Source organism: Heloderma suspectum, chromosome 4, assembly GCF_057233095.1.
Source record: "Heloderma suspectum isolate Gila_16-S chromosome 4, 16-S_ref, whole genome shotgun sequence".
Classification (NCBI taxonomy): Eukaryota; Metazoa; Chordata; class Lepidosauria; order Squamata; family Helodermatidae; genus Heloderma; species Heloderma suspectum.
The window spans coordinates 109886222-109908523 of record NC_139461.1 but is presented as its reverse complement, the minus strand read 5'-3'; the positions used below and the strand labels follow the sequence as shown (position 1 = coordinate 109908523).

The 22302-nt window shown below is 43.4% G+C and overlaps 1 protein-coding gene across 3 annotated transcripts in view; it reads right to left on the bottom strand.

The window, feature by feature from the left end:
- The window catches only part of LOC146347279 (uncharacterized), a 275533-nt gene that overhangs the window by 183061 nt on the left and 70170 nt on the right, over positions 1–22302 (bottom strand). For all 3 annotated transcript variants that reach the window (XM_084848123.1, XM_084848122.1, XM_084848121.1), the window contains 3 exons: positions 20486–20563; positions 16383–16555; positions 8151–8221 (listed from right to left, as the gene is read on the bottom strand). In XM_084848123.1, the coding sequence (XP_084704249.1) occupies positions 8151–8221; positions 16383–16555; positions 20486–20563 (322 nt within the window). The remainder of the gene's footprint in view (positions 1–8150; positions 8222–16382; positions 16556–20485; positions 20564–22302) is intronic.

The following is a 22302-nucleotide window of genomic DNA, read 5'->3' as shown; positions in this document are numbered from 1 at the left end:
AGTACATACTGACAGAGGGGGCCTGCTCTGTCTCCCTTTGATTAACTGTCCTGGCCTTGCCTCCTCCCAGAGTCCTGGCCTTGCCTCCTCCCATCATCTACCCGGACTGCATAATTCTGCAGAGTCTCTGAGCCAGGTCTAAATGCGATACTCACTTTGTCATATTTTGAGATTTCATTTGGTGGAATCTGCTCGTTTGCAATGTGCATCATGCACAGGTCTCTCACTACTCTGTCATCATGGCTTCACTGGCTCTACCCCCTGCCACCCATGCATGGGATGGAAGGTCTGAAGTATACAGCCCACTGTACACATGCAGAATCGTGCATTATCATGGTTCTTAATTGCGTGGGGAGCCTATGTGCAGCATGTGGATGGCAAGGAGCAGGGCCGACAGGGATGTGACAGGGGGCAGGGCCAGCAAGTTGAGCCCCCTTGTGAGATTTGAACTTGCATGGCCGATGAAGGCCCAAATAGAGCTTCTGTTTCTTTGTACACAGTACTGCATTTGTTAAAGGCAAGGCAGACATGGCGGAAACAGCAGATAGAACTTTTTTGATATGCGTCATGGGATATGTTTCCGCTAGTCCCTGGGGGAAAGGCAGAATTACCCATTGAACATCACACACACCTGTGTAGAAGAAAACTTCACATCAGCATAGTTTAGAGTGAACACATCATACATCCAGATCCCACCTCAGCTATTATATGTGATCCTTTGTCGGTGATAAGTATAAGATTTATAATTGGCCCAAGCTATGATTGGATTATCTGGGGAGGTGGTGGACTCTCCCACACTGGAGGCCTTCAAGACGAGGCTGGACAGCCATTTGTCAGGGATGCTCTGACTTGGATTCCTGCATTGAGCAGGGGAATCATGCTTCTGTTACCAGACTTATAGGAAACATTGCCCTAAATAAACACCTCAGGATTTTGTGGCATCCCTTTCTTCCTTGACCTGAAGGTTAGACAAAGCTTAACCCAATTGATCTAAAACTAGTGCTGGGGCAACTTGTATCATGAACTTGACTGTTTAATTCCTGCAGCTGAATCATCCAAGAAAATCTCTTTTCCCAGGAAGAATGGTTGGTTTGAAACTTTGTACTTATTTAGTTTCCTCATGATGGAAATTATTTCACTTAATTTGGTTAGAGCTACACTGACACAGGGGTTCATTAGGACACCCATTTGCTTGGAATTCAATTTAAAATTAAATACACTTTGTTGTGGATTTTATTGCTTTTAAACTACTGTATCTATTGCCTTTATTAGCAGCTATTACACAATTATGAAGGTAAACAGTTTTCATTACTCCATTTGATCTCTTTTAGGGGTACATTTTTCTCCCTGTTTCTTTCACACAGAAGTTGGAGATTAGTGAACAGTAGGGCTGGAGAGAAACAGTGATTCAGCCAAAAATTCATGAAAATGACCCAGCAATACAAGGAGAAATAGTTTTGTGAAATTGCCCCTCCCCCAAGTTTGTTTATCCAAATTATCTCATTGATTCTTCAGTACATTTACTTGGGAGCAAGCCCCATTGAACTCAATGGGGATTACCTCTGATTAGACATTCATAGGATTGCATTGTTAATCTCTGATTTCCCTTCCACACCAAAACATGGCATGGTATTCGTTTTAAATCTTTGGGTCTGCTATCGAATAAAGCCTTTGAGGCAGGGGGTGTTGCAAACTTGCAATACATTCTGATTTTGTAAAAGAAAGAAATCCAAATGTAAACAAGCCCACGTCTTTCCTATTAGTTCACGTTTAAAATTGAGTTGCATAGAATGGCACACTGTGTGGCACTATATTTTTAAATCCTACTCAATCACTGCCCTTTTTTCTTTCTTTCTTTCTTTCTTTCTCTCTTTCTTTCTTTTCTTTTTTTTTGTAGGGAGGGGCAGTATTTAACACTGCACCGCTTGTAAAAAGAGCTGCTGGATGAATTATCTGTCCACTCCGTAGAATTATGTGGGTTTTGTAGATATTCAATTGCTGTCCACTATAATGCTGGACTCCAGTGAGTAGCAAAGGGGCAGCCATTTTTTATGGTGGCAGCCATTTTGAATTTTCCATCATTCAAAAAATACATCAAAACAGGATTTTCTGTGAAAAATAAAATGGGTGCTGCTCTGATCTTCTTCATCCTGAAAGAATTTTGTCTGACCCCTAAAATATAGCCAAAACAGAACAGCTGATGTCAAGTTGGTGAAGGGCTGAGAAAAGGTCCTTGCAAATTCAGTGCAACCCTTGTTGTTGTTGTTCAGTTGTTAAGTCGTGTCCGACTCTTCGTGACCCCATGGACCATAGCACACCAGGCCTTCCTGTCCTCCGCTCTCTCCCGGAGTGTGCTCAAGTTCATATTCATTGCATCGGTGATGCTGTCTAGCCATCTCATCCTCTGCTGTCCCCTTCTCCTTTTGCCTTCAATCTTTCCCAGCATCAGGGTCTTTTCCAGGGAATTTTCTCTTCGCATTAGGTGGCCAAAATATTTGAGCTTCACCTTCAGTATCTGTCCTTCCAATGAGCACTCAGGGTTGACTTCCTTTAGGATGGACTGATTTGACCTCCTTGCAGTCCAGGGGACTCATAAGAGTCTTCTCCAGCACCACAGTTCGAAAGCATCAATTCTTCGGCGCTCAGCCTTCCTTATAGTCCAGCTCTCACAGCCATACATTTCTACTGAGAAAACTATAGCTTTGATTAGATGGACCTTTGTCAGCAAGGTGATGTCTCTGCTTCTTACTATGCTGTCTAGGTGAGTAGCAGTCAATGTACCTTTTTCCTACTGATGAAACCTTGCAGTCAAGCCCAATTTTCCCTCTTTATCATAGTAAGTTTTTTAGTTATATTCTAATTTTTGCCTTAACTATTGGTGTATTTATTTTATGTTTCTTGCTGTGCTCGTATTGTTCAGATTCTCTTATTGGAAAGACAAGAGAAATGGCAACTCAGATGGTTACCCAGTCATTATAACTGGTTGTCTTTCAGTGTTTAGATAGCAGTGGGGTGTTGAGGAAGCAGACTTCAGTTTAAATAAGTATCTTCTTTGGATTAAAAGAAACCTTGCTTTTTCCCTTCATGTTTACATAATGTAAATTAGCTGCAGTGCTATTTTTCTCATCAGTAGGTGTCACTATAGTATTGTTTGCACAGCTAACAGCATAGCACCGAGGTAACACCTGGTGGCAAAAATGCTAGGAGACATTCCTGGAAAACATTCTCTAGGGTAGGGAGAGGCAATCTACATTACAACTTTAAACTGGTTTCAAACCGGTTTATCTAAAGGGATCCTGCAGTTTCATGAGGGTACTGAGAATTCTTTGCTAGAGACCCCTGCCCCCTGCCCAAGCAGCCCCTCTTCCTAGAGCTACAATTCCCAGAATTCCTGTATTTGGTAGCCGTAATCACTAAAAACAGGTATGAAACCAGTTTAAAGTTGTTATGTAGATTGCCTCGGAGTGGATTTCTTTCTCTTTTCTCTGGGATAGACTGTGCTTAACGAAATCCATCCCAAAGAAAAAGAAATGCAAGAAAGCAAAGTGGCTGTCTGATGAGGCTTTACAAGTAGCTCACGAAAGAAGGGAAGCGAAAAGCAAGGGAGAAAGGGGAAGATATAGCCAACTGAATGCAGAGTTCCAGAGAATAGCAAGGAGAGACAAGAAGGCCTTCTTAAATGAACAATGCAAAGAAATCGAGGAAAACAACAGAATGGGAAAGACTAGAGATCTCTTCAAGAAAATTGGAGCTCTCAAGGGAACGTTTTGTGCAAAGACGGGCATGATAAAGGACAAAGAAGGCAGGGACCTAACAGAAGCAGATGAGATTAAGAAGAGGTGGCAAGAATACACAGAAGAACTATACAGGAAAGATCTGAATGTCCCTGATAGCCATGATAGTGCGGTCACTGAACTTGAGCCGGACATCCTAGAGAGTGAAGTCAAGTGGGCCTTAGGAAGCATTAGTAACAACAAAGCTAGCGGAGATGACAGTATTCCAGCCGAGCTATTTAAAATCCTAAAAGATGATGCTGTTAAAGTGCTGCATTCAATATGCCAACAAATCTGGAACACTCAACAGTGGCCACAAGACTGGAAAAGGTCAGTTTACATTCCAATTCCAAAGAAGGGCAACGCCAAAGAGTGTTCAAACTACCGCACAATTGCGCTCATTTCACATGCCAGCAAGGTGATGCTCAAAATCCTACAAGCTAGGCTTCAGCAGTATGCGAACCGAGAACTACCGGAAGTACAAGCTGGGTTTCGAAGAGGCAGAGGAACTAGAGATCAAATCGCCAACATTCGCTGCATCATGGAGAAAGCAAGAGAATTCCAGAAAAACGTCTGTTTCTGCTTCATTGACTACGCTAAAGCCTTTGATTGTGTGGATCACAACAAACTGTGGCAAATTCTTAAAGTGATGGGAGTACCAGACCACCTTACCTGTCTCCTGAGAAACCTGTACGAGGGTCAAGAAGCAACAGTAAGAACCAGACATGGAACAACCGATTGGTTCCAAATTGGGAAAGGAGTACGACAAGGCTGCATATTGTCACCCTGCTTATTTAACTTATATGCAGAGTACATCATGAGAAATGCCGGGTTGGATGAATCAGAGGTCGGAATTAAGATTGCTGGGAGAATTATCAACAACCTCCGATATGCAGACGATACCACCCTAATGGCAGAAAGCGAAGAGGATCTCAAGAGCCTCTTGTGGAGGGTGAAAGAGGAGAGTGCAAAAGCTGGTTTGAAACTCAACATTAAAAAAACTAAGATCATGGCATCTGGCCCCATCACTTCCTGGCATATAGAAGGGGAAGAAATGGAAGCAGTCACAGATTTTACTTTCTTGGGCTCCAAGATCACCGCAGACAGTGACTGTAGCCATGAAATTAAAAGACGCTTGCTCCTTGGGAGGAAAGCTATGGCCAACCTAGACAGCATAGTAAGAAGCAGAGACATCACCTTGCCGACAAAGGTCCGTCTAATCAAAGCTATGGTTTTCCCAGTAGTAATGTATGGCTGTGAGAGCTGGACTATAAGGAAGGCTGAGCGCCGAAGAATTGATGCTTTCGAACTGTGGTGCTGGAGAAGACTCTTACGAGTGCCCTGGACTGCAAGAAGGTCAAATCAGTCCATCCTAAAGGAAATCAACCCTGAGTGCTCATTGGAAGGACAGATAATGAAGCTGAAGCTCAAATATTTTGGCCACCTAATGTGAAGAGAAAACTCCCTGGAAAAGACCCTGATGCTGGGAAAGACTGAAGGCAAAAGGAGAAGGGGACGGCAGAGGATGAGATGGCTAGATAGCATCACGGATGCAATGAATATGAACTTGAGCACGCTCCGGGAGAGAGCACAGGACAGGAAGGCCTGGCGTGCTATGGTCCATGGGGTCATGAAGAGTCGGACACGACTGAACGACTGAACAACTGAACAACAACAACAGTCTATACAAACAAGCAAATATTATGAGAGAAGACAGGATAGATAAAGAATATGAAATGACCTACAAAAACTGAGTAATCAAAAGTATGATACAGGAGACATTTTCTGCTAGATAGCTTTTAAACACAAATCATCAAAGGACCGTATGGAATACCAAAGAGGTAATATAATGGTTAGGTTAAGCTAAATGAGGCACTCCTGATGTTGTTATAAGTGAGTTCACAAACACAGAATTACTACAACCAGATAATCTAGAACAGTTCCTTACATGTACTACTCCAAGCCTAAGATAAGATCCAAAGTATTGAGAATATCCAATCCATTGAGTGTCAAAAGCAGAGGACAGAAATGAGAAAATTGCAGCATGCTAGAAATACCTGTAGTTCAGGTGGGAAAGATGAGGCTTTGACCCTGGCATTTTGACCATATTGCACCTAACATAGAATAAAGCCCCTATAGCAATGACTATGTTTAATAAAGAAAGCCCTGATCACTCAAAGAAGCAAGCCGTATTACATAGAATCATAGAATAGTAGGGTTGGAAGGGGCCTACAAGGCCATCAAGTCCAACTCCTGCTCGGTGCAGGAATCCAAGTCAGAGCATCCCTGACAGATGGCTATCCAGCCTCGTCTTGAATGCCTCCAGTGTGGGAGAGCCCACCACCTCCCTAGGTAATTGGTTCCATTGTTGTATTGCTCTAAGAGTCAGGAAGTTTTTCCTGATGTTTAGCCGGAATCTGGTTTCCTGTCACTTGAGCCCATTATTCCGTGTCCTGCACTCTGGGATGATGGAGAAGAGATCCTGGCCTTCCTCTCTGTGACAACCTTTGAAGGACTTGAAGAGCGCTATCATATCTCCCCTCAGTCTTCTCTTCTCAGGGCTAAACATGCCCAGTTCTTTCAGTCTCTCCTCATAGGGCTTTGTTTCCAGTCCCCTGATCATCTTTGTTGCCCTCCTCTGAACCCTCTCCAGTTTGTCTGCATCCTTCTTAAAGTGTGGTGCCCAGAACTGGACACAATACTCCAGACAAGGCCTAACCAGTGCTGAGTAGAGGGGAACTAGTACTTCCCAGGATTTGGAAGCTATGCTTCTCTTAATGTAGCCCAAAAGAGCATTGGCCTTTTTTGCAGCCACATGACATTGTTGGCTCATATTCAGCTTGTGATCGACAACAATTCCAAGATCCTTCTCGCTTGTAGTGTTGTTGAGCCACGTATCCCCCATCTTGTAACTGTGCATTTGGTTTCTTTTTCCTAGGTGCAGAACTTGGCATTTATCCCTATTAAATGTCATTCTGTTGTTTTCTGCCCAGCACTCCAGCCTATCAAGATCACTTTGAATTCTGTTTCTGTCTTCCAAAGTATTAGCTATCCCGCCCAATTTTGTGTCATCTGCAAATTTGATCAGCATTCCCTGCACCTCCTCCTCCAAGTCATTCATAAAAATGTTGAAGAGCACTGGGCCCAGGACTGAGTCCTGCGGTACCCCACTCGTTACCTCTCCCCAGTTTGAGAAGGTCCCATTGATAAGCACTCTTTGAATCCAGTTCTGTAGCCAACTGTGGGTCCACCGGATCGTTGTTTCATCTAGCCCACTTTGAGCTAGTTTGCTCATCAGGATATCATGGGGCACTTTGTTGAAAGCTTTGCTGAAGTCGAGGTATATTATGTCCACAGCATTCCCATGGTCCACAAGGGAGGTTACTTGATCAAAAAATGAGATCAGATTCATCTGGTAGGATTTGTTCTTGACAAATCCATGTTGGCTTTGAGTAATCACTGCATTGTTTTTAAGGTGCTTACAGATGGATTGCTTTATCATCTGCTCCAGCATTTTCCCAGGGATTGATGTCAGACTGACTGGTCTGTAGTTCCCAGGTTCCTCCTTTTTGCCCCTTTTGAAGATAGGGACAACATTAGCCCTCCTCCAGTCATCTGGCACTTCCCCCGTCCTCCACGATTTCTCAAAGAGAACAGACAGCGGTTCTGAGAGTTCTTCTGCCAGTTCCTTTATGACTCTAGGATGCAGTGCATCTGGCCCTGGAGATTTGAACTCATTCAAAGTAATTAGGTGTTCCTTGACCATATGCCTATCGATCTCAAGCTGCAATCCTGCTCCTTCAGCCTGTACTTTTCCTTTGCCAGGGGGTCATAGACCCTCTTCTGGGAGAAGACTGAGCCAAAGTAGGAATTGAGCACCTCTGCCTTTTCTTTGTCATCTGTTATCATTTTGCCATCCTTATTTAATAGCTGAACCACCATTTCTTTCCTCTGCCTTTTACTATGCATGTAGCTGAAGAAAGTTTTTTTTGTTGTTTTTAGCATCCCTCGCTAACCTCAGCTCGTTCTCAGCTTTAGCTAAGATGTTCTAAATTCCCCTACAGAAACCAGTTTTACAGTTTCGTGCGGTTTAAGGTAGTCTGTGCTGGATTTTAATCAGATTTTAACACCTAATCTTGCTCTTAATGCCTAATCTTGCTGTACAGTAGGCTCATTGGAGTGTAGGGGAATTGAAGGAGTTGGCAGGGCTGGGACGAACAATCCTCACAAATGGATCTATGTAGAAAAAGCAACCAGAGGATTTTGGTTTCCCAACAATCTAATATTAAAGCTCCTTCATCAACAATAATTAATCACTTTTGGCTCCTCAGGTAGAAAGTCCTGGAAATGATACTCAATTCTATTACTAATGCATACCTTTGAAATACTTTAGGAAGTCTTCTCTTGAACTTCTTTGTGCGTTGGAAAGTGTCTTTATATTTTAAATCCTACAAGAAAGAATGTTGGAAATCTTAAAATTCTAAAAAAAAACTAATTGATTTTATTATAACTATTATTTAAAAGCTGTCATAAGGATATTGAATTGCTATAGCTGTTTAAACATTATAACTATTTTAAAGACTATCTATCTATCTATCTATCTATCTATCTATCTATTACACACAGCATGCGATACAGTTTTCTTACTGGACCCAACTAGATGTGATATTAATTGCATGATTGCAATTATTGTGTCTAAAACAGAATATGTTTTTAAAACTGAAATAGCAGATGTGAGAGGTGATGGACCAAGATTGCCTCAGCTATTGGGTGGTATAGAAATGTGATAAATACATAAAGAAAGAATAAATTGGGGCTGCAGCACACATCATGGTTCTGATTAAACTACCCCCACAAAAGGGTAACTTCTACTGGTGCCAAATGGAATCTTCTCTCCCAGGATCAATAGCAGCTCCAGGAGGAAGAATTTTCATCGGGACCTAAGCCTGGAGCGAAAGATGCATTCATTCCGATGACACAATTAATGTCAAGTCTAGTTTGGTCCACAGTTTGTCAAAGATTTATCCGTCTTGAGCACACGTTCTATGGAGAAATAAAAGTAGAGTCGGGTTTGGAAAAGCACTCCTGTCCCTAACTCTGCCTGCTCCAATGGTCCCAGTGATGTTTTGAAGGGTAGGAGGTAATGGGGACAACAGATATGGGGAAGTACTAGAACTCTACCCTGAGTGCCATTGCTTGGTAGAAAGGTAGAGTACAAATCAAATAAATAATTAAGGGTGCAATCCTATGCATGTTTAAACAGAAGACATCCTACAACTCCCAGCATTCTCCAGCCACCATGGCTGGCTGGAGCATACTGTGAATTGTAGGACTTTTTTCTGTCTAAACATGCAAAGGATTGCGCCCTAAATTTCCCATCTTTCCCATCAAACGTAACAGGTTTTTAGCAAATGTGTATATGGCTGAGGTGGTCTTTGGAAGGAGAGCTTTCTCAGTTGTGGCAAAATGTTTATAGAATGTTCTCTCCATGGAGGCTTGCCTAGTGCCAACTCTGATGCCTTTTCAGCACCAGGCAGAAACTTTTTTTTTTAATCTTCCCAGATTCTTAATTCTTAAAATGTTTAAATCAGTTGTGGAATTGCTGTGGCTGCTGCTTTTATTCCACTGATTATTCATTGTTTTGGACTATTTGGCCACTTGTGTTGGATTCCTTCCAGCTTGTAGATCTCGAGGATATGGACAGGGTATTGGGAGGCTGATGACCACCACTGGTGTATTTGACCCTTGCCCTTTGTGGCTGATTAAGTCACCCAATGAGGGACTGATGCTGTGGCTAAGGGAAGTGATTAATGCCTCTTTGGGGGGGTTCCCCCTTGCTTAAAAGAGATGGTAACAAGACCTTTACTAAATAAGCCATCCCTTGATCCAGGAGATCTGTCTGACTATAGACCACTCTCAAATGCACCATTCTTGGCTAAGACGACCAAAAAGGTGGTCATGTAGCAACTCCAGATGCACCTGGATGATACTGATTATCTAGGTCCATTTCAAAAGGGATTTCAGCTGGGATATGAGATGGAGGCTGCTTTGGTAGATAATCTATGGCAAGAACTGGATGGGGGGAGTGCAACTCTATAAATTTTCCTGGACCTCTTGGTGGCTTTTGGTACCATCGAACATGGTATCCTTCTGGACCACCTGGCAGGGCTGGTCCTCAGGGATGCTGCTTTGCAGTGGTTTGGGTCCTTTCTATCAGGTCAGGTCCAGTGGTGCTGGGGGAGTACTGTTTGACTCCATAGCCATTGGCCTATGGTGTCCCACATGGTTCTAATTTCTCCCTTATGTTATTTAACATTTACATGAAACTGCTGGGAGAGGACATTTGGAACTTTGGAGAAAGGTGCCATCCATATCCTGATGACATCCAGCTCTACTGCTGTTTGTCACCTAATGCCAAGGAAGCAGATGAAACCCTTGAACATCACTTGGGTTTAATAATGAATGGGCTGAAGGAGGATGAACAAGCTGAGGTTAAACCCAGACAAGGTTGGAGGTTGTGTTGGTCAACAGGAAGCCTGACTCAGGCGGTTGGGATTCAACCTGTTCTGGAATGGGTTGTACTCCCCCTAAAGGATCAGGTTCATAGGTTGGAATTCTTTGATCTTTCATTGTCCCTAGATCTTCAGGTGGCAGTGGTAGTGGCAAGGTGTGCATTTGTACAATTGCACAGTGCGTCAGCTGTGACCCTTCCTGAAATGGCCTGACTTGGCCGCAGTTATCCATATCAAGGGACGTCAGAGAATTCCGCCACGGATCTCAGTGAGGCCAAATGCCAGTGCATTCAGCCCCCCAAAATCCATGGCGGACTGGCCTTCCACCCCCCCCACCCCCCGCGGATCCCCCCCCAGGACGAGACTTACCTGGGGCGGATGTTCTGGGCGGCGGCTCCAGCAGCGGCTCCGGCGGCAACGGCAGCTGGTCTTCTGAACGGCTGCCACCGCCGCCGTTTGCAGTCTGTCCCCCCCCCATTCGTGATAGGCTACGTAAAGACTTACGTAGCCTATCACGTCTGGCTTTAAAAAAAAAAAAAGTGTACTCAAATGGCAGCGGCTACGGCTGCCACCATTTGCATTCCTTATTTTTGGCCGTCTTAGTCTACGTAAATATTTACATAGACTAAGATGGCGAAAATAAAGGGGAAAGCAAATAGCGCCCGCTACACTATTTGCGTTCCCCCTTATTTTCGCCGTCTTACTCTACGTAAATATTTACGTAGACTAAGAAGGCCAAAAATGAGGAACGCAAATGGCGGTGGCCGTAGCCGCCATCATTTGCATACGCGTTTTGTTTGTTTTTTTAAACCCAGACGTGATAGGCTACGTAAGTCTTTATGTAGCCTATCATGGCTGAATACAGGGACACAAATGGCGGCAGCTACAGCAGCCACCATTTGCGTCCCTGCTAGCCAGTGGCTGGATGTCCGGCTGCTGGCGGAGCTGGCCGGCAGCTCCGCGGAATCCCCGTGGAGTGGAGTTGGCCGGCCAGGATTCCGGGGGGAGGCGCGGAGCACCTCCCCCCAGCGAGGATTCTGGGGGGAGGGACAGAGTGCCTCCCCCCCAGTGGAACACGGAGGAGCCAGGTAAGCGGGGTTTCATACACCCGTATCCATATCTTAGTCACGTCACACTTAGACTATTGCAATGCACTCTATATGGGGCTACCCTTGAAGAGTGTCTGGAAGCTACAATTGGTGTAACATGGGGCAGCTAGGCTACTAAGTTGTACACAGTACCAAGGCCATATTACACATGTGTTGAAAGACCAGCACTGGTTGCCAATGGTTTTCTGGGCACTATTCAAGGTGTTGGTTTTAGGCTTTAAAACCCTAAATGGCTTAGGACCTGGCTATCTAAGGGGCCACCTGTCTAGTTATGAACCTGCCCAGATACTGAGATCTGCAGGAGAGGCACTTTTATCAGCACCATGACCCACAGAGGTCCATTCATCAGGCGTGTGTGAAAGGGCTTTCTCCTGAGTTGCTCCCAAACTGTGGAAGGCCCTGCCTCAAACGCCCCACCATTTTGGCTTTTAGAAAAGAGTGTGAAGGCAATCTAGCCCTTTAAAAAAGGTAACTGTTTAAATGTTCTAATGTTTCACTTTCAAAAATATTCTTATTTTTATTGTTTTGAGGTTTTATTGTTTTAAATTGTTGTGCACCACTGATGGCTTTTCAGAAAATAAAGTGGTATATAAATGTTGGTGATGATGATGACGACAACGTATTTTTAATCTGAAAATTCAGAACATGCAGACCAAAAATCATTGGGCTCTTTAGGTTTCTCCAACAGACTCAGAGCCAAACTATACCTGTGTGAGGTTTGTGACTGAAATCCTGACATCTTTTTCTTTTCTCAAAGGCAGCCATGCCAGAGGAGGATAATTTGAGCTATGTGGATTTTTCTCTTCCGCCTGCACTATTTTCCCAACTTGAAACCCATCCAACATTAGCTCTGGATGTGGGGATTGGGGAAGGAGAAACCAGGTACAATGGATATCCTCCCCTCCATGTGGAGTGGAGATTAAGCTGGGGAGATTAATCCCCCTCCCCCAGCACCATAGGCTTGATCCAATTCAGCCCACACATTCCTAAAGGCTACATTTAGCCGAAGAAAAATACGTCACGATTGCATCTTTCACATCATATCTAGTCTGGCCCTCAGCGGACAAAGCAGAAGCCACAATGTGTTGCCAGAAGACTTAGGCAGGATAGTAACTGAAAGGAAATTAAGGCTGCAATCCTATACATGCTTACCTGGGAGTATGTCCCACTGTACTTAATGGGACTTATTTCTAAGTAGGCATGTATAATATTGCATTGTAATATAACATACATAGAGGAGAGAGAATGAGAGCAAACACAGAGTTGTAGCTGGATAAATGTATGACCTCCTTCCAAGATATGACTCCACCAAGCATTCAGTCAAAGACAGCCTAATGCTTACATAGCTGCCAACAATCAAACAGTTAACTTTCCACTAGTGCTAACCTAGTATGCCAGATGAAGGATATTTTTAGAGTACTCTCTGATCTAGAAACATCCGCCATCAAAATGCTTAGACCTGAAAGCAACATACATAGGATTTTGCCCTTATCCTATTCACTTATATTCATATTGCGTTTATTCATGTGTTATTCCATATTGTAATGGAAAGGATCTATTTCTAATATAATTTTACCTAACATTTAGGATAAGCCTTTTAAAAAAAAAAAAAAAAGGGGGGGGGGAATTATTATAGCTACCTTGTGATACCTGTAATATATGTATTGCATGCTGGTGGTGGTAATAATAATAATAATTATAAAAAACCTGTTTCTGTACAAAATCAGCATCTTGTGCACATTTCTATCATTCTTCTTCAACAAATCTCAAATTCAGTTATGTTCATTTTAACTTAACACTAATTGTTTCAGGGTTGTACATGATAAAGTAGCAGGAAGTAGTTCAAAAATACAAATATTTCCATCAACGGAAAGCAATTTATGTACAGCCAGGATTTTCAATAGAATAAAATATGCAGAGAAGGGGGGGGGTTGTTTTTAAAGACCTGCTGTGCTCATGTTCTTTACAGCTACAATCCTATACACAGTTACCTGGGAACAAATCTTATTGAATTCAGAGGGCTTTACTTCTGAGTAGAGAGGAACAGGCTTGCACTGTGCAGGTGGCATAATCAGTTCTACTGTTCTTTAACACAGAGGAGGAAACTTTATGCCCTGCACACACACACACAATTAGATTGATTGATTGATTGGTATCCTGCCTTTCTACCAAGAAAAATAGCTCTCAAGGCAGCTTACAATCATAAATAAAACTTGATTTAACAATAATAAAACAAATACATTAAAACACAGTCAAAAACACAACAACAAAATAAAAGCACCATCCAACCCAATAGACCCACTTACACGCCAGAGGCCTCCTTGAACAAAATAACACTTTGCCTGCCAGCAGAAGGACAACAGAGCCGAACTAGCCTCCCTCAGCAGGGAGTTCCACAGCCTGGAAAAGCACTTGCAGCCTTCTGAAGGCATATTTAAAACACACCCTGATCATGGGTCTCGTATAGGGCATGGAGTGGCATGAACCAATGTTGCTACAGTGGCATCCTATGCAGGGAAAATAGAGCAGATCCAAACATCTATGCTGGACATCAGTTACAGTCATGCTGAAAGAGCTTTCTATCATATTTCAGGCACATAGCTTAGTGCCAGTACAGGTGACTTTGGATAGCACATAGCAGTGCACATATGAAGTGCCATCTTCTACTCAGACCATTGGTCCATCCCACCTAGCATTGTCTTCCTCTGACTGACAGTAGACTCAGGCAGATATCTTTCCTAGCCCTGCTACTTGATCATCTTTAACTAGAGATGCCAAGGAAAGACCCTGGAACCGATGCTATTTCTATGCCTACCCTATCTCGCCAGGTTATAGTGAGGATAAAATGGGGAAAGTGTAGCTGCTCTGAGTTCTTTAGAGGAATAAAATGGAATTGGAGGGATAAAAATGGAATTAATATTTTTGATCAATGTAAATCACTTTGAGCACTTTTAAATGGTGAAGCATTAAACGGTGAAGAGGTTTTTTGAATAACTAAAATTCCTAAAAGCTACAGAAAGGATATTTAGAAGAACTATATTGTAGAAAGAGAATAATAGGGCTAGTGGAATACAGCATCTTCCCAAACTCATTATAAAACAAAGCTCATAAGATATATCTCCATGGGTATCTGATTATCTAAATACAAAGAAGTTTGGGAGTCTGGTAGTACCACAGATCCAACATTGATTAGCCCAGGGAAAATAAAAGCACTAATGTCATGCATTTCTGGTGTTCCTTATTGCCAATAGCAGAACAAGATGTGTTCCATCACAAGCTTATTTTTTAGTTTGCTTTGTTGTTAGATTTTTTTTTTTAATTCTAAGCGATGGTACGTCCAAGTAGAGAAGGAGATGACAGACTAACAAATGGGACAGAAAGTAGAACCCCCAAGGTATCATGTAGGTAATCTAATACCTTTGAGTCTCTACCTGAAGGCAAGTGACAAATCAATTAAGAGTACCATAAAAAGGGGAAAACCCAATTAAATAATTATCCCTTCCACTTGCGACTATTAAGAGCTAATTAAATTCTATATGTTCTATTACATGTAGATTCAAATTCTCCCTTGCCAGTTAAGGAAAGGTATTCAGTGGTTACAGATGAGAGTTTATAAACATTCAAATAGCTTTGGTGGTGGGCCATGGCATAAGAGAGTAAGAATTTAGCTGTGACTGACAGCTATGATATAAAGATTTTTAAAAACCCTTACCAAGATTTCCTCCAATAAAAAGAGACAATAAAATGAGCATTGATAACTTCTATTTGTATTTAAAATTGTATACCATTGGGAGTCTCATATCATAATGATTAGATTTATGATTAGATATAGATTTTCTTAGATTGTGAGCCTCATTGGGGACAGGATGATTAATATTTGGAAAAACTGTTGTAAGCTATGCTGAGACTATGGGTTAGAATGAAATATAAGTCAAATAATAAAATATTCCAAAGATCCTAAGTCCTAGTAAGGTATGGGTAGGGATGGATGGATCTGTTAATTTTATACTCGCTGAGATTAGGGATGTACGGCTTGCATAAAATCTATTCCAGCTGTGTTCCACAGATTGTCAGGCCTTTCATTCCATCATATACCCGTCGATGGAATCAGATTTTTTCTGTCTCTGAATTTGCACAAATACTCATTTGTGCAAATGCGCACATGCAAAAATGCTAATTTTCATACTTTAGCCTATGGGGGAACTGCGCATTTTTGGCTGATTTTTTTTTAATGTACATTTTCCTATGGTGAAATTTGCACAAAATTTGGGAAAGTTAGAAAATTGGTCCACAAGTCCACGGAATCCACTCGACAGGGGCAAAGCTGACCTACTGCGGGGAATCCATAGATCAGATTCATGAAAATCCTAAGTCATTTCATTTTGTTGTGGATTTCTCCAGCATTCCTAGCTGAGATAGATGGATTTTCGGGCTTAAGCTCAGTTTGTCCTGCTTCTGTCCTAAATTTGCATGGAAATTTACATGTTTTTGTGTGTGCATTTTCCCCAGATATATGCATTTCTGTGCACACTTTTCAAATATGTGCATTTTCCAAGTACTTTTCCACTGGTGTAAAGCTGCTTTGTGCAGACGTTCCTATAATATATGCATGCTGTGTGTACTTTCCATTGATATGCACATTTTATGCTAATTTTTTTCTGACAAATTGCATTGCCAAATTCAGAAAAGTAAGGATTTAAGAACGCAACTCTGTCTTGGCTCACTTATTGGCTCGGGAGGTACACATTTGGTAAATCCATATAAAAAAATCTCAGCAGAACAAATTTCTCACCATCCATAGATGTGGGACAGAGGAAGAAGGTGGAAGTGAGGAAGAAGTCTAGTTGCTAATGCAGGCAGAAAATTAGAAGAGAAACATTAAAATTATAGTCTCTGGAAATGGTCAAACAGCTTTTGTTGCTGTCACATATGAAAAAGTCCAGTTATGAAGCAAACAATGAATTGGACCATTGGTACTTCTCTCTGACCTGTTCCAAGGAGAAGTTGCCAAGATGAATAATCTCATCTTGAACATCCCTATCAAATTGCTCAATGTAGGGGAAAGTTTCTTCATCCTCAACTTCCTCACAAGTCTTGTTATAGCTGACGAGCTGCGCAGAAAGCAAAGGATCTTCATCAAGTTTCTCTTCAACATGTGTCTCTAGAAACAAGAATGTGGTAGACTGTATTTGCTGGAACTATTTTCTCTGACACAGTTTTTTACATGTTGTTGGATCAGAACTCCCATCATCCTTCACCATTGGCTATGCTGGCTAGGGCTGATAGGAGTTGCAGTCCAACAACATCTGGAGGGCCACACATTCCCCACCCCTGATATTAGAGAGGCTGCCCCAGCTTTAGCTCATTTGGGGCAAGGAACATCCTCAAGCTTAGTCAGACAAACTCAGATTCCACAGGCCCCTGGAGCATTAGAAAATCAGCCTTCGAGGGCTTTTGTACAGTTCTGTCAAGAATTGTCATTAATGTCCTGAATCTGGACAAAAAGTAGACAAAATCACACTGAAAAGTGGACATGCTTTTTGTCCATAACCAAAATTAATGTGAAACTAAGCAGACTGTTTTAATCCAGTTCTAACATATGCTGATTCTTTTCACCATTGCAAGCATATACTTGCATTTGCAAGTCTTTTTGATTACAGACCTATCCACTGCTCTGCAAATTATGCAACAACTTTTGCTCTAATCTTCCAGATGTTTAGGTCAAAAATAATCAAGAGGATTGTCTTGCTCATTTCACCATATTAGGATCACTAAAAGATGAAAGCAACCAGTGTGTCCACATCTCACTTCATCTGGGTTATCTGAAGAGAAACCCATTCTTTTATATTTGTCCATTTTTCCCCTTCTGTGAGAAAATGTCACATCTATGTTTTTTCTTCCCATATGCTACAAGACACAAAACTGACTAAACATTTCCCCTTCATCTCCCTTTCTCCTCTCCAGTCTTCCATACACTAATGAAGACCAGAAAACAAAACATCTACAGCTATTTCCGTTTTAACTTTTGCTCAGTTAATATTGTTCAGAGGTGTGATTTCTGAATACTGCTACCAAAACTGTCCTATATGGAGCTGAGGTGAAACTGTACCACTGTGAGATAAAGAGATTTTTAGGAACACCACCTTTTAGGTTATATTTAGAAGACCAAGTTCTCTGATTCACTAAGAATAAACCAATTTTATGTTCCTCTGCATCTGAACCTTCTGTGCCGCCCTATGTACTTAACAGCGCACTCCTATTCAGACAGGCAGCTGCCTCTGAACTTGGAGGTGACTGCCTATCCAATGCAGGGCAGGAGAAGCATGGAGGAGATCATTCCCTCCACGCTTCTCCTGCCCTGCATTTTTGGCTAGACAGTTGATTGCAGCTGTCTAGCCGCAGGAGGAAAGAGCAGGAAAGGAGGCTTCTGTACGACACATTGGATGCATCGTACAGGTATTTCCGCCCTTCCCGCCTAGGGGTGTACGAAACCCCTCTTACGCCGGGTTCCACTGGGGGGGGAGGCGCTCCGTCCCTCCCCCTGGAATCCTCGACGGGGGGGAGGCGATCCAGTCGCCCCCCCCGGAATCCTGCCCAGCCGGCTCCGCTCCGCGGCAATTCCGCAGAGCCGCCAGCCAGCTCTGCCCACGGCCGGACATCCGGCTGCTGGGCAGCAGGGATGGAAATGGCGGCGGCTGTAGCTGCCACCACTTGCATCCCTGTAGTGAGCCATGATAGGCTACGTAAGTATTTACGTAGCCTATCACGGCAGGCTTTTTTAAAAAAACACATACGCAAATGGTGGTGGCTACGGCGGCCACCATTTGCGTTCTGTATTTTTCGCCGTTTTAGCCTACATAAATATTTACATAGGCTATTATGGTGAAATAAAGGGGAACGCAAATGACGTAGTGGGCACCATTTGCGTTTCCCTTTTTTTGGCCATAATAGCCTATGTAAATATTTACGTAGGCTAAAGCGACGAAAAATACAGAACGCAAATGGCAGCCACCATAGCCGCCGCCATTTGTGTACACTTTTTTTTTTTTAAGCCTGCCATGATAGGCTACATAAATACTTACGTAGCCTATCACGGCCTCCGCAGGGACACAAAAGGCATCCCTGTGTTAGCCGTGATAGGCGACGTATGTATTTATGTAGCCTATCACGGCCATGAAGAAGAAGTGAATGGTGGCCGCAGGGCGGCCGCCATTCACAAGTCGGCGCCAACGGGAGCAGGTAAGTGCTCTGTTTTGCGCCACTTTTGTGGGTTGGGGGAGGCGGGGGCTTCGTTCTGCGATGGATTTCGGGGGGCCGAATGCACTTGCATTCGGCCTCACTGAGATCCGTCACAGAATTCTCTGACATCCCTATCCCCGCCCCAGAATGCCCTCTGGGAACGCCCCTTTTCGGCCACTCTGCGCTCTTCTTGTGAGTGCAGAGCATGGGGCTGTTTCACGCTGCCTTGGAGGCAGTGTGGAAGTGGAGGGAGGTCAATTCCCAGAAAACCTGATATCCTATGGCTGTCTAGCGGCCATAGGATTGCTCCCTCCAGCTGCAATCCTACATCCATTTACCTGGGATTAAGTTCCATTGAACTCAATGCAACTTAGTTTAGAGTAGACATGTATAGCACTGCACTGAGAATGCTCTTTTGTGCTGTCCACTACTGGTAAATGGATACTTTGGTATTATTGGACCTCCAGATACCTAGGAAGCAGAAAGAAAAATATTAATGATTTAATATTAATTATTAGGTACTCATTTGGAGTGGTGGCAGCAATGACCACCATTTTATTATATCTTTTTATCTGAGAGTACAAAGTTAGGGGGCTAGCAAAACAAAAATAATTCCTTGCTTGTCCCCTGGTTTTGCTATAGTGCTGGATTGACTTAGTTCCTGATACAGTTTTGGGCCTCACCTAGGGATGTCAGAGAATTCCGCAACGGATCTCGGTGAGGCCAAATGCCAGTGCATTCGGCCCCCCAAAATCAGTTGCAGAGCGAAGCCCCTGCCCCCACACGAAATGCATGCGGGACGATGTCCCCGCTGCCCCGACCCCACGAAAGGCACGCGAAACGGAGCACTTACCTGCTCCCGTCCGCGCTGCTTTGCGAATGGCGGCCGTCCTGCTTCCTCCTCTTCATCGCTTCCTCCTCTTCATAGGTGTGATAGGCTACGTAAATACTTACATAGCCTATCATTGCTAACGCAGGGATGCCATTTGCATCCCTGCGGAAGCCGTGATAGGCTACATAAGTTTTTACGTAGCCTATAACGGCAGAGGGGGGGGGAAACCCCAGCATACGCAAATAGCGGCGGCTACCGCCATTTGCGTACGCTGGGTTGTTTTTCCCCCTGCCGTGATAGGCTACGTAAATATTTATGTAGCCTATCACGGCTCAATACAGAGACGCAAATGGCGGCGGCTACGACAGCCGCCATTTGCGACCCTGCAAGGCTACCCAGCGGCTGGATGTCTGGCTGCGGGTGGCCGGAGCCGACCGGCGGCTCCACGGCTTGGCCGCGGAGCAGAGCTGGCCGGGCAGGATTCCGGGGGGAGGGATGGAGTGCCTTCCCCCCACCACGGATTGCCCGGCGCGGAGCCAGGTAGGTGTTGCGTACATCCCTAGCCTAACCTATTTGCTGGACAGAGTATAGATGTGGATCATGTGCCCAATATACGTAATACAACTGCTTGATATTATTTTGTGACCAGTGTGTCTCATAGTCAATTCCCTCAGTTATAGGGTGCTCGCTCTCGCTCTCGCTCTCTCTCTCTTGCATGCCCCCCCCCACACACACACTCATTACTTGATGATTGCAACATCAAGACATTATTTGCATTTGTGAATGGACCATCAGAGATATAACACCACTAATAGAACTTTCATTGCATCTCAAGCACACAATTCTTTTCAGCAGAGATAATTCACACTTCAACTTCCAGTCATCAGATGTAGAGTGATTGTATACCGAAATCAAATGATGGACCAGCATTTGTGAACCAGCTCTTAGTCCTTTTCTTTATAGGAATGGACCAAAAGCACATGCTTCAAGCCTTCTGAATGTAAGGTTTTTGTAGTTTACCGTGTGATATTCTGTTTTCTTCATCTAGAAATGTCATCAGTTTGACATAGAGGAGTCTCTCATCCAACTTGATTTGCGCTAAAAGTAGTAAAGTAATGAAGGTCAGATAGGTTTGGACAATTTCAGAAAGTCAAAAACTCCTAAGTAGATATACGTATAACAAAGTACACAAAGAGGAAAAGGTGCACATTTCTCTAAATAGGGTGCTGGAGACCATTGCTAAAATTCAGTTATGAAAAAGGTGATGTCCCAGCATATGCGTGATGTTTTAAATGCTGCTTCAATGCTTTTCAAAGAGCCAAATGACATTAATTCAGTTTTAATGGGAAAAAAGAGCTCATTCACTGATTCAAGGAATTTATATATGCATAAACAACAAGAGGAGGCATAGGGAATGAGAAGATAGATACACCAAAATAGTGACCAAATAATAATTTAAAACTATATGTTTCGTACTTTGGGAAAATGGCAGCAGTGCTTCTCTGCTGTGGAAGATGTCTCAATAGGGATGTCGGAGAAACCGCAATGGATTCAAATGAGTTTTGGATTTCTATGAATCCAATCTGCAGATTCTGCAGGGGACCAGCTTTTTCCAGGTCACATGGATTCCACGGACTTGCAGACCAGTTTTTCACTTTGGGGGGGATTTGCACTAATTCACAGTTACACCAATGCACATTGGCACTAATGCACACTTGTGCAAATGCGCTAATCCACATTACTTAATGTGAGTTTAGTGCTGCTGCACGTTAACTAATGCAGATTAGTGCATTTGTGCAAGTGCGCAAGTGTGCATTAGAACAAAATTCTGGTTTAAAAAATCTGCTTCCATCGACGAGCAGACGATGGGATGAAAAATACCTGTGAAACACAGACAGAACAGATTTAACAAAATCTGTACATCCCTACTACATCTCAGTGGCATAGCCTGCTGCACGCACCTGAACTACATCTTTTCCAGACTGAGTATGAGGAAGGTCTTCTTCATGCATTGCACAGTGGCACACCCGCGGTTGCCACTGACTGTGTACTCCTAGGAATCTACAGCCAATCCTAACTCCCTGGCAAGTATGTCTGTTTGATATACAACTTTGCAGACACGCATTGGCTAGTATCCAATTGAGCTTCAGCACTAGCACTAATGACATTGCGCTACCGTAAGCCAATGTTTGCACAGCATAACTAGCACTTGCTAAGGCAATGGGGAAAGCTGGTGATTTGGCAATGATGGCAAATTTTGGCAGCAAATCAGCACTTTTCCCCATCGCTCTAGCAAGCACTAGTTATGTTGCGTGGACATTGGTTTACACTAGCGGTACCACCTACATATAAAATATTTTACAGGTACACCTTAAAGGTTAGGGGGCTCTGTGGTGATGTTGGCAGGGAGGGGGAACTGATGGTGAAGATCCCCTTGCCTCCCTTGGAGGAAGTCCCTATCGAGAACTGTGGTTTCACCCTCTACTATCTGCTTTATGCAGAGAAGAAGGTAGCTAGGGCAGAACAGAGTAATGCGGCACCTGAGGGAAATGGAGGCAACCCAGCACGTTGTTGCAAGAGTATGTGGCAAGATATATAGAAATGTGCCAGTGTGGCATGGTGGCTAGAGTGTTGGACTGGGAGCCAGGAGATCTGGGTTCTAGTCCCCACTTGGCCATGGAAGCTCACTGGGTGACTTTGGGCCAGTCACTGACTCTCAGCCCAACCTACCTCACAGGCTTGTTGTTGCGAGGCTAAAATGGAGAGGAGGACGATGATGTAAGCCACCTTGGGTTCCTTGCAAGAGGAAAAAACGTGGGATGTAAATGTAATAAATA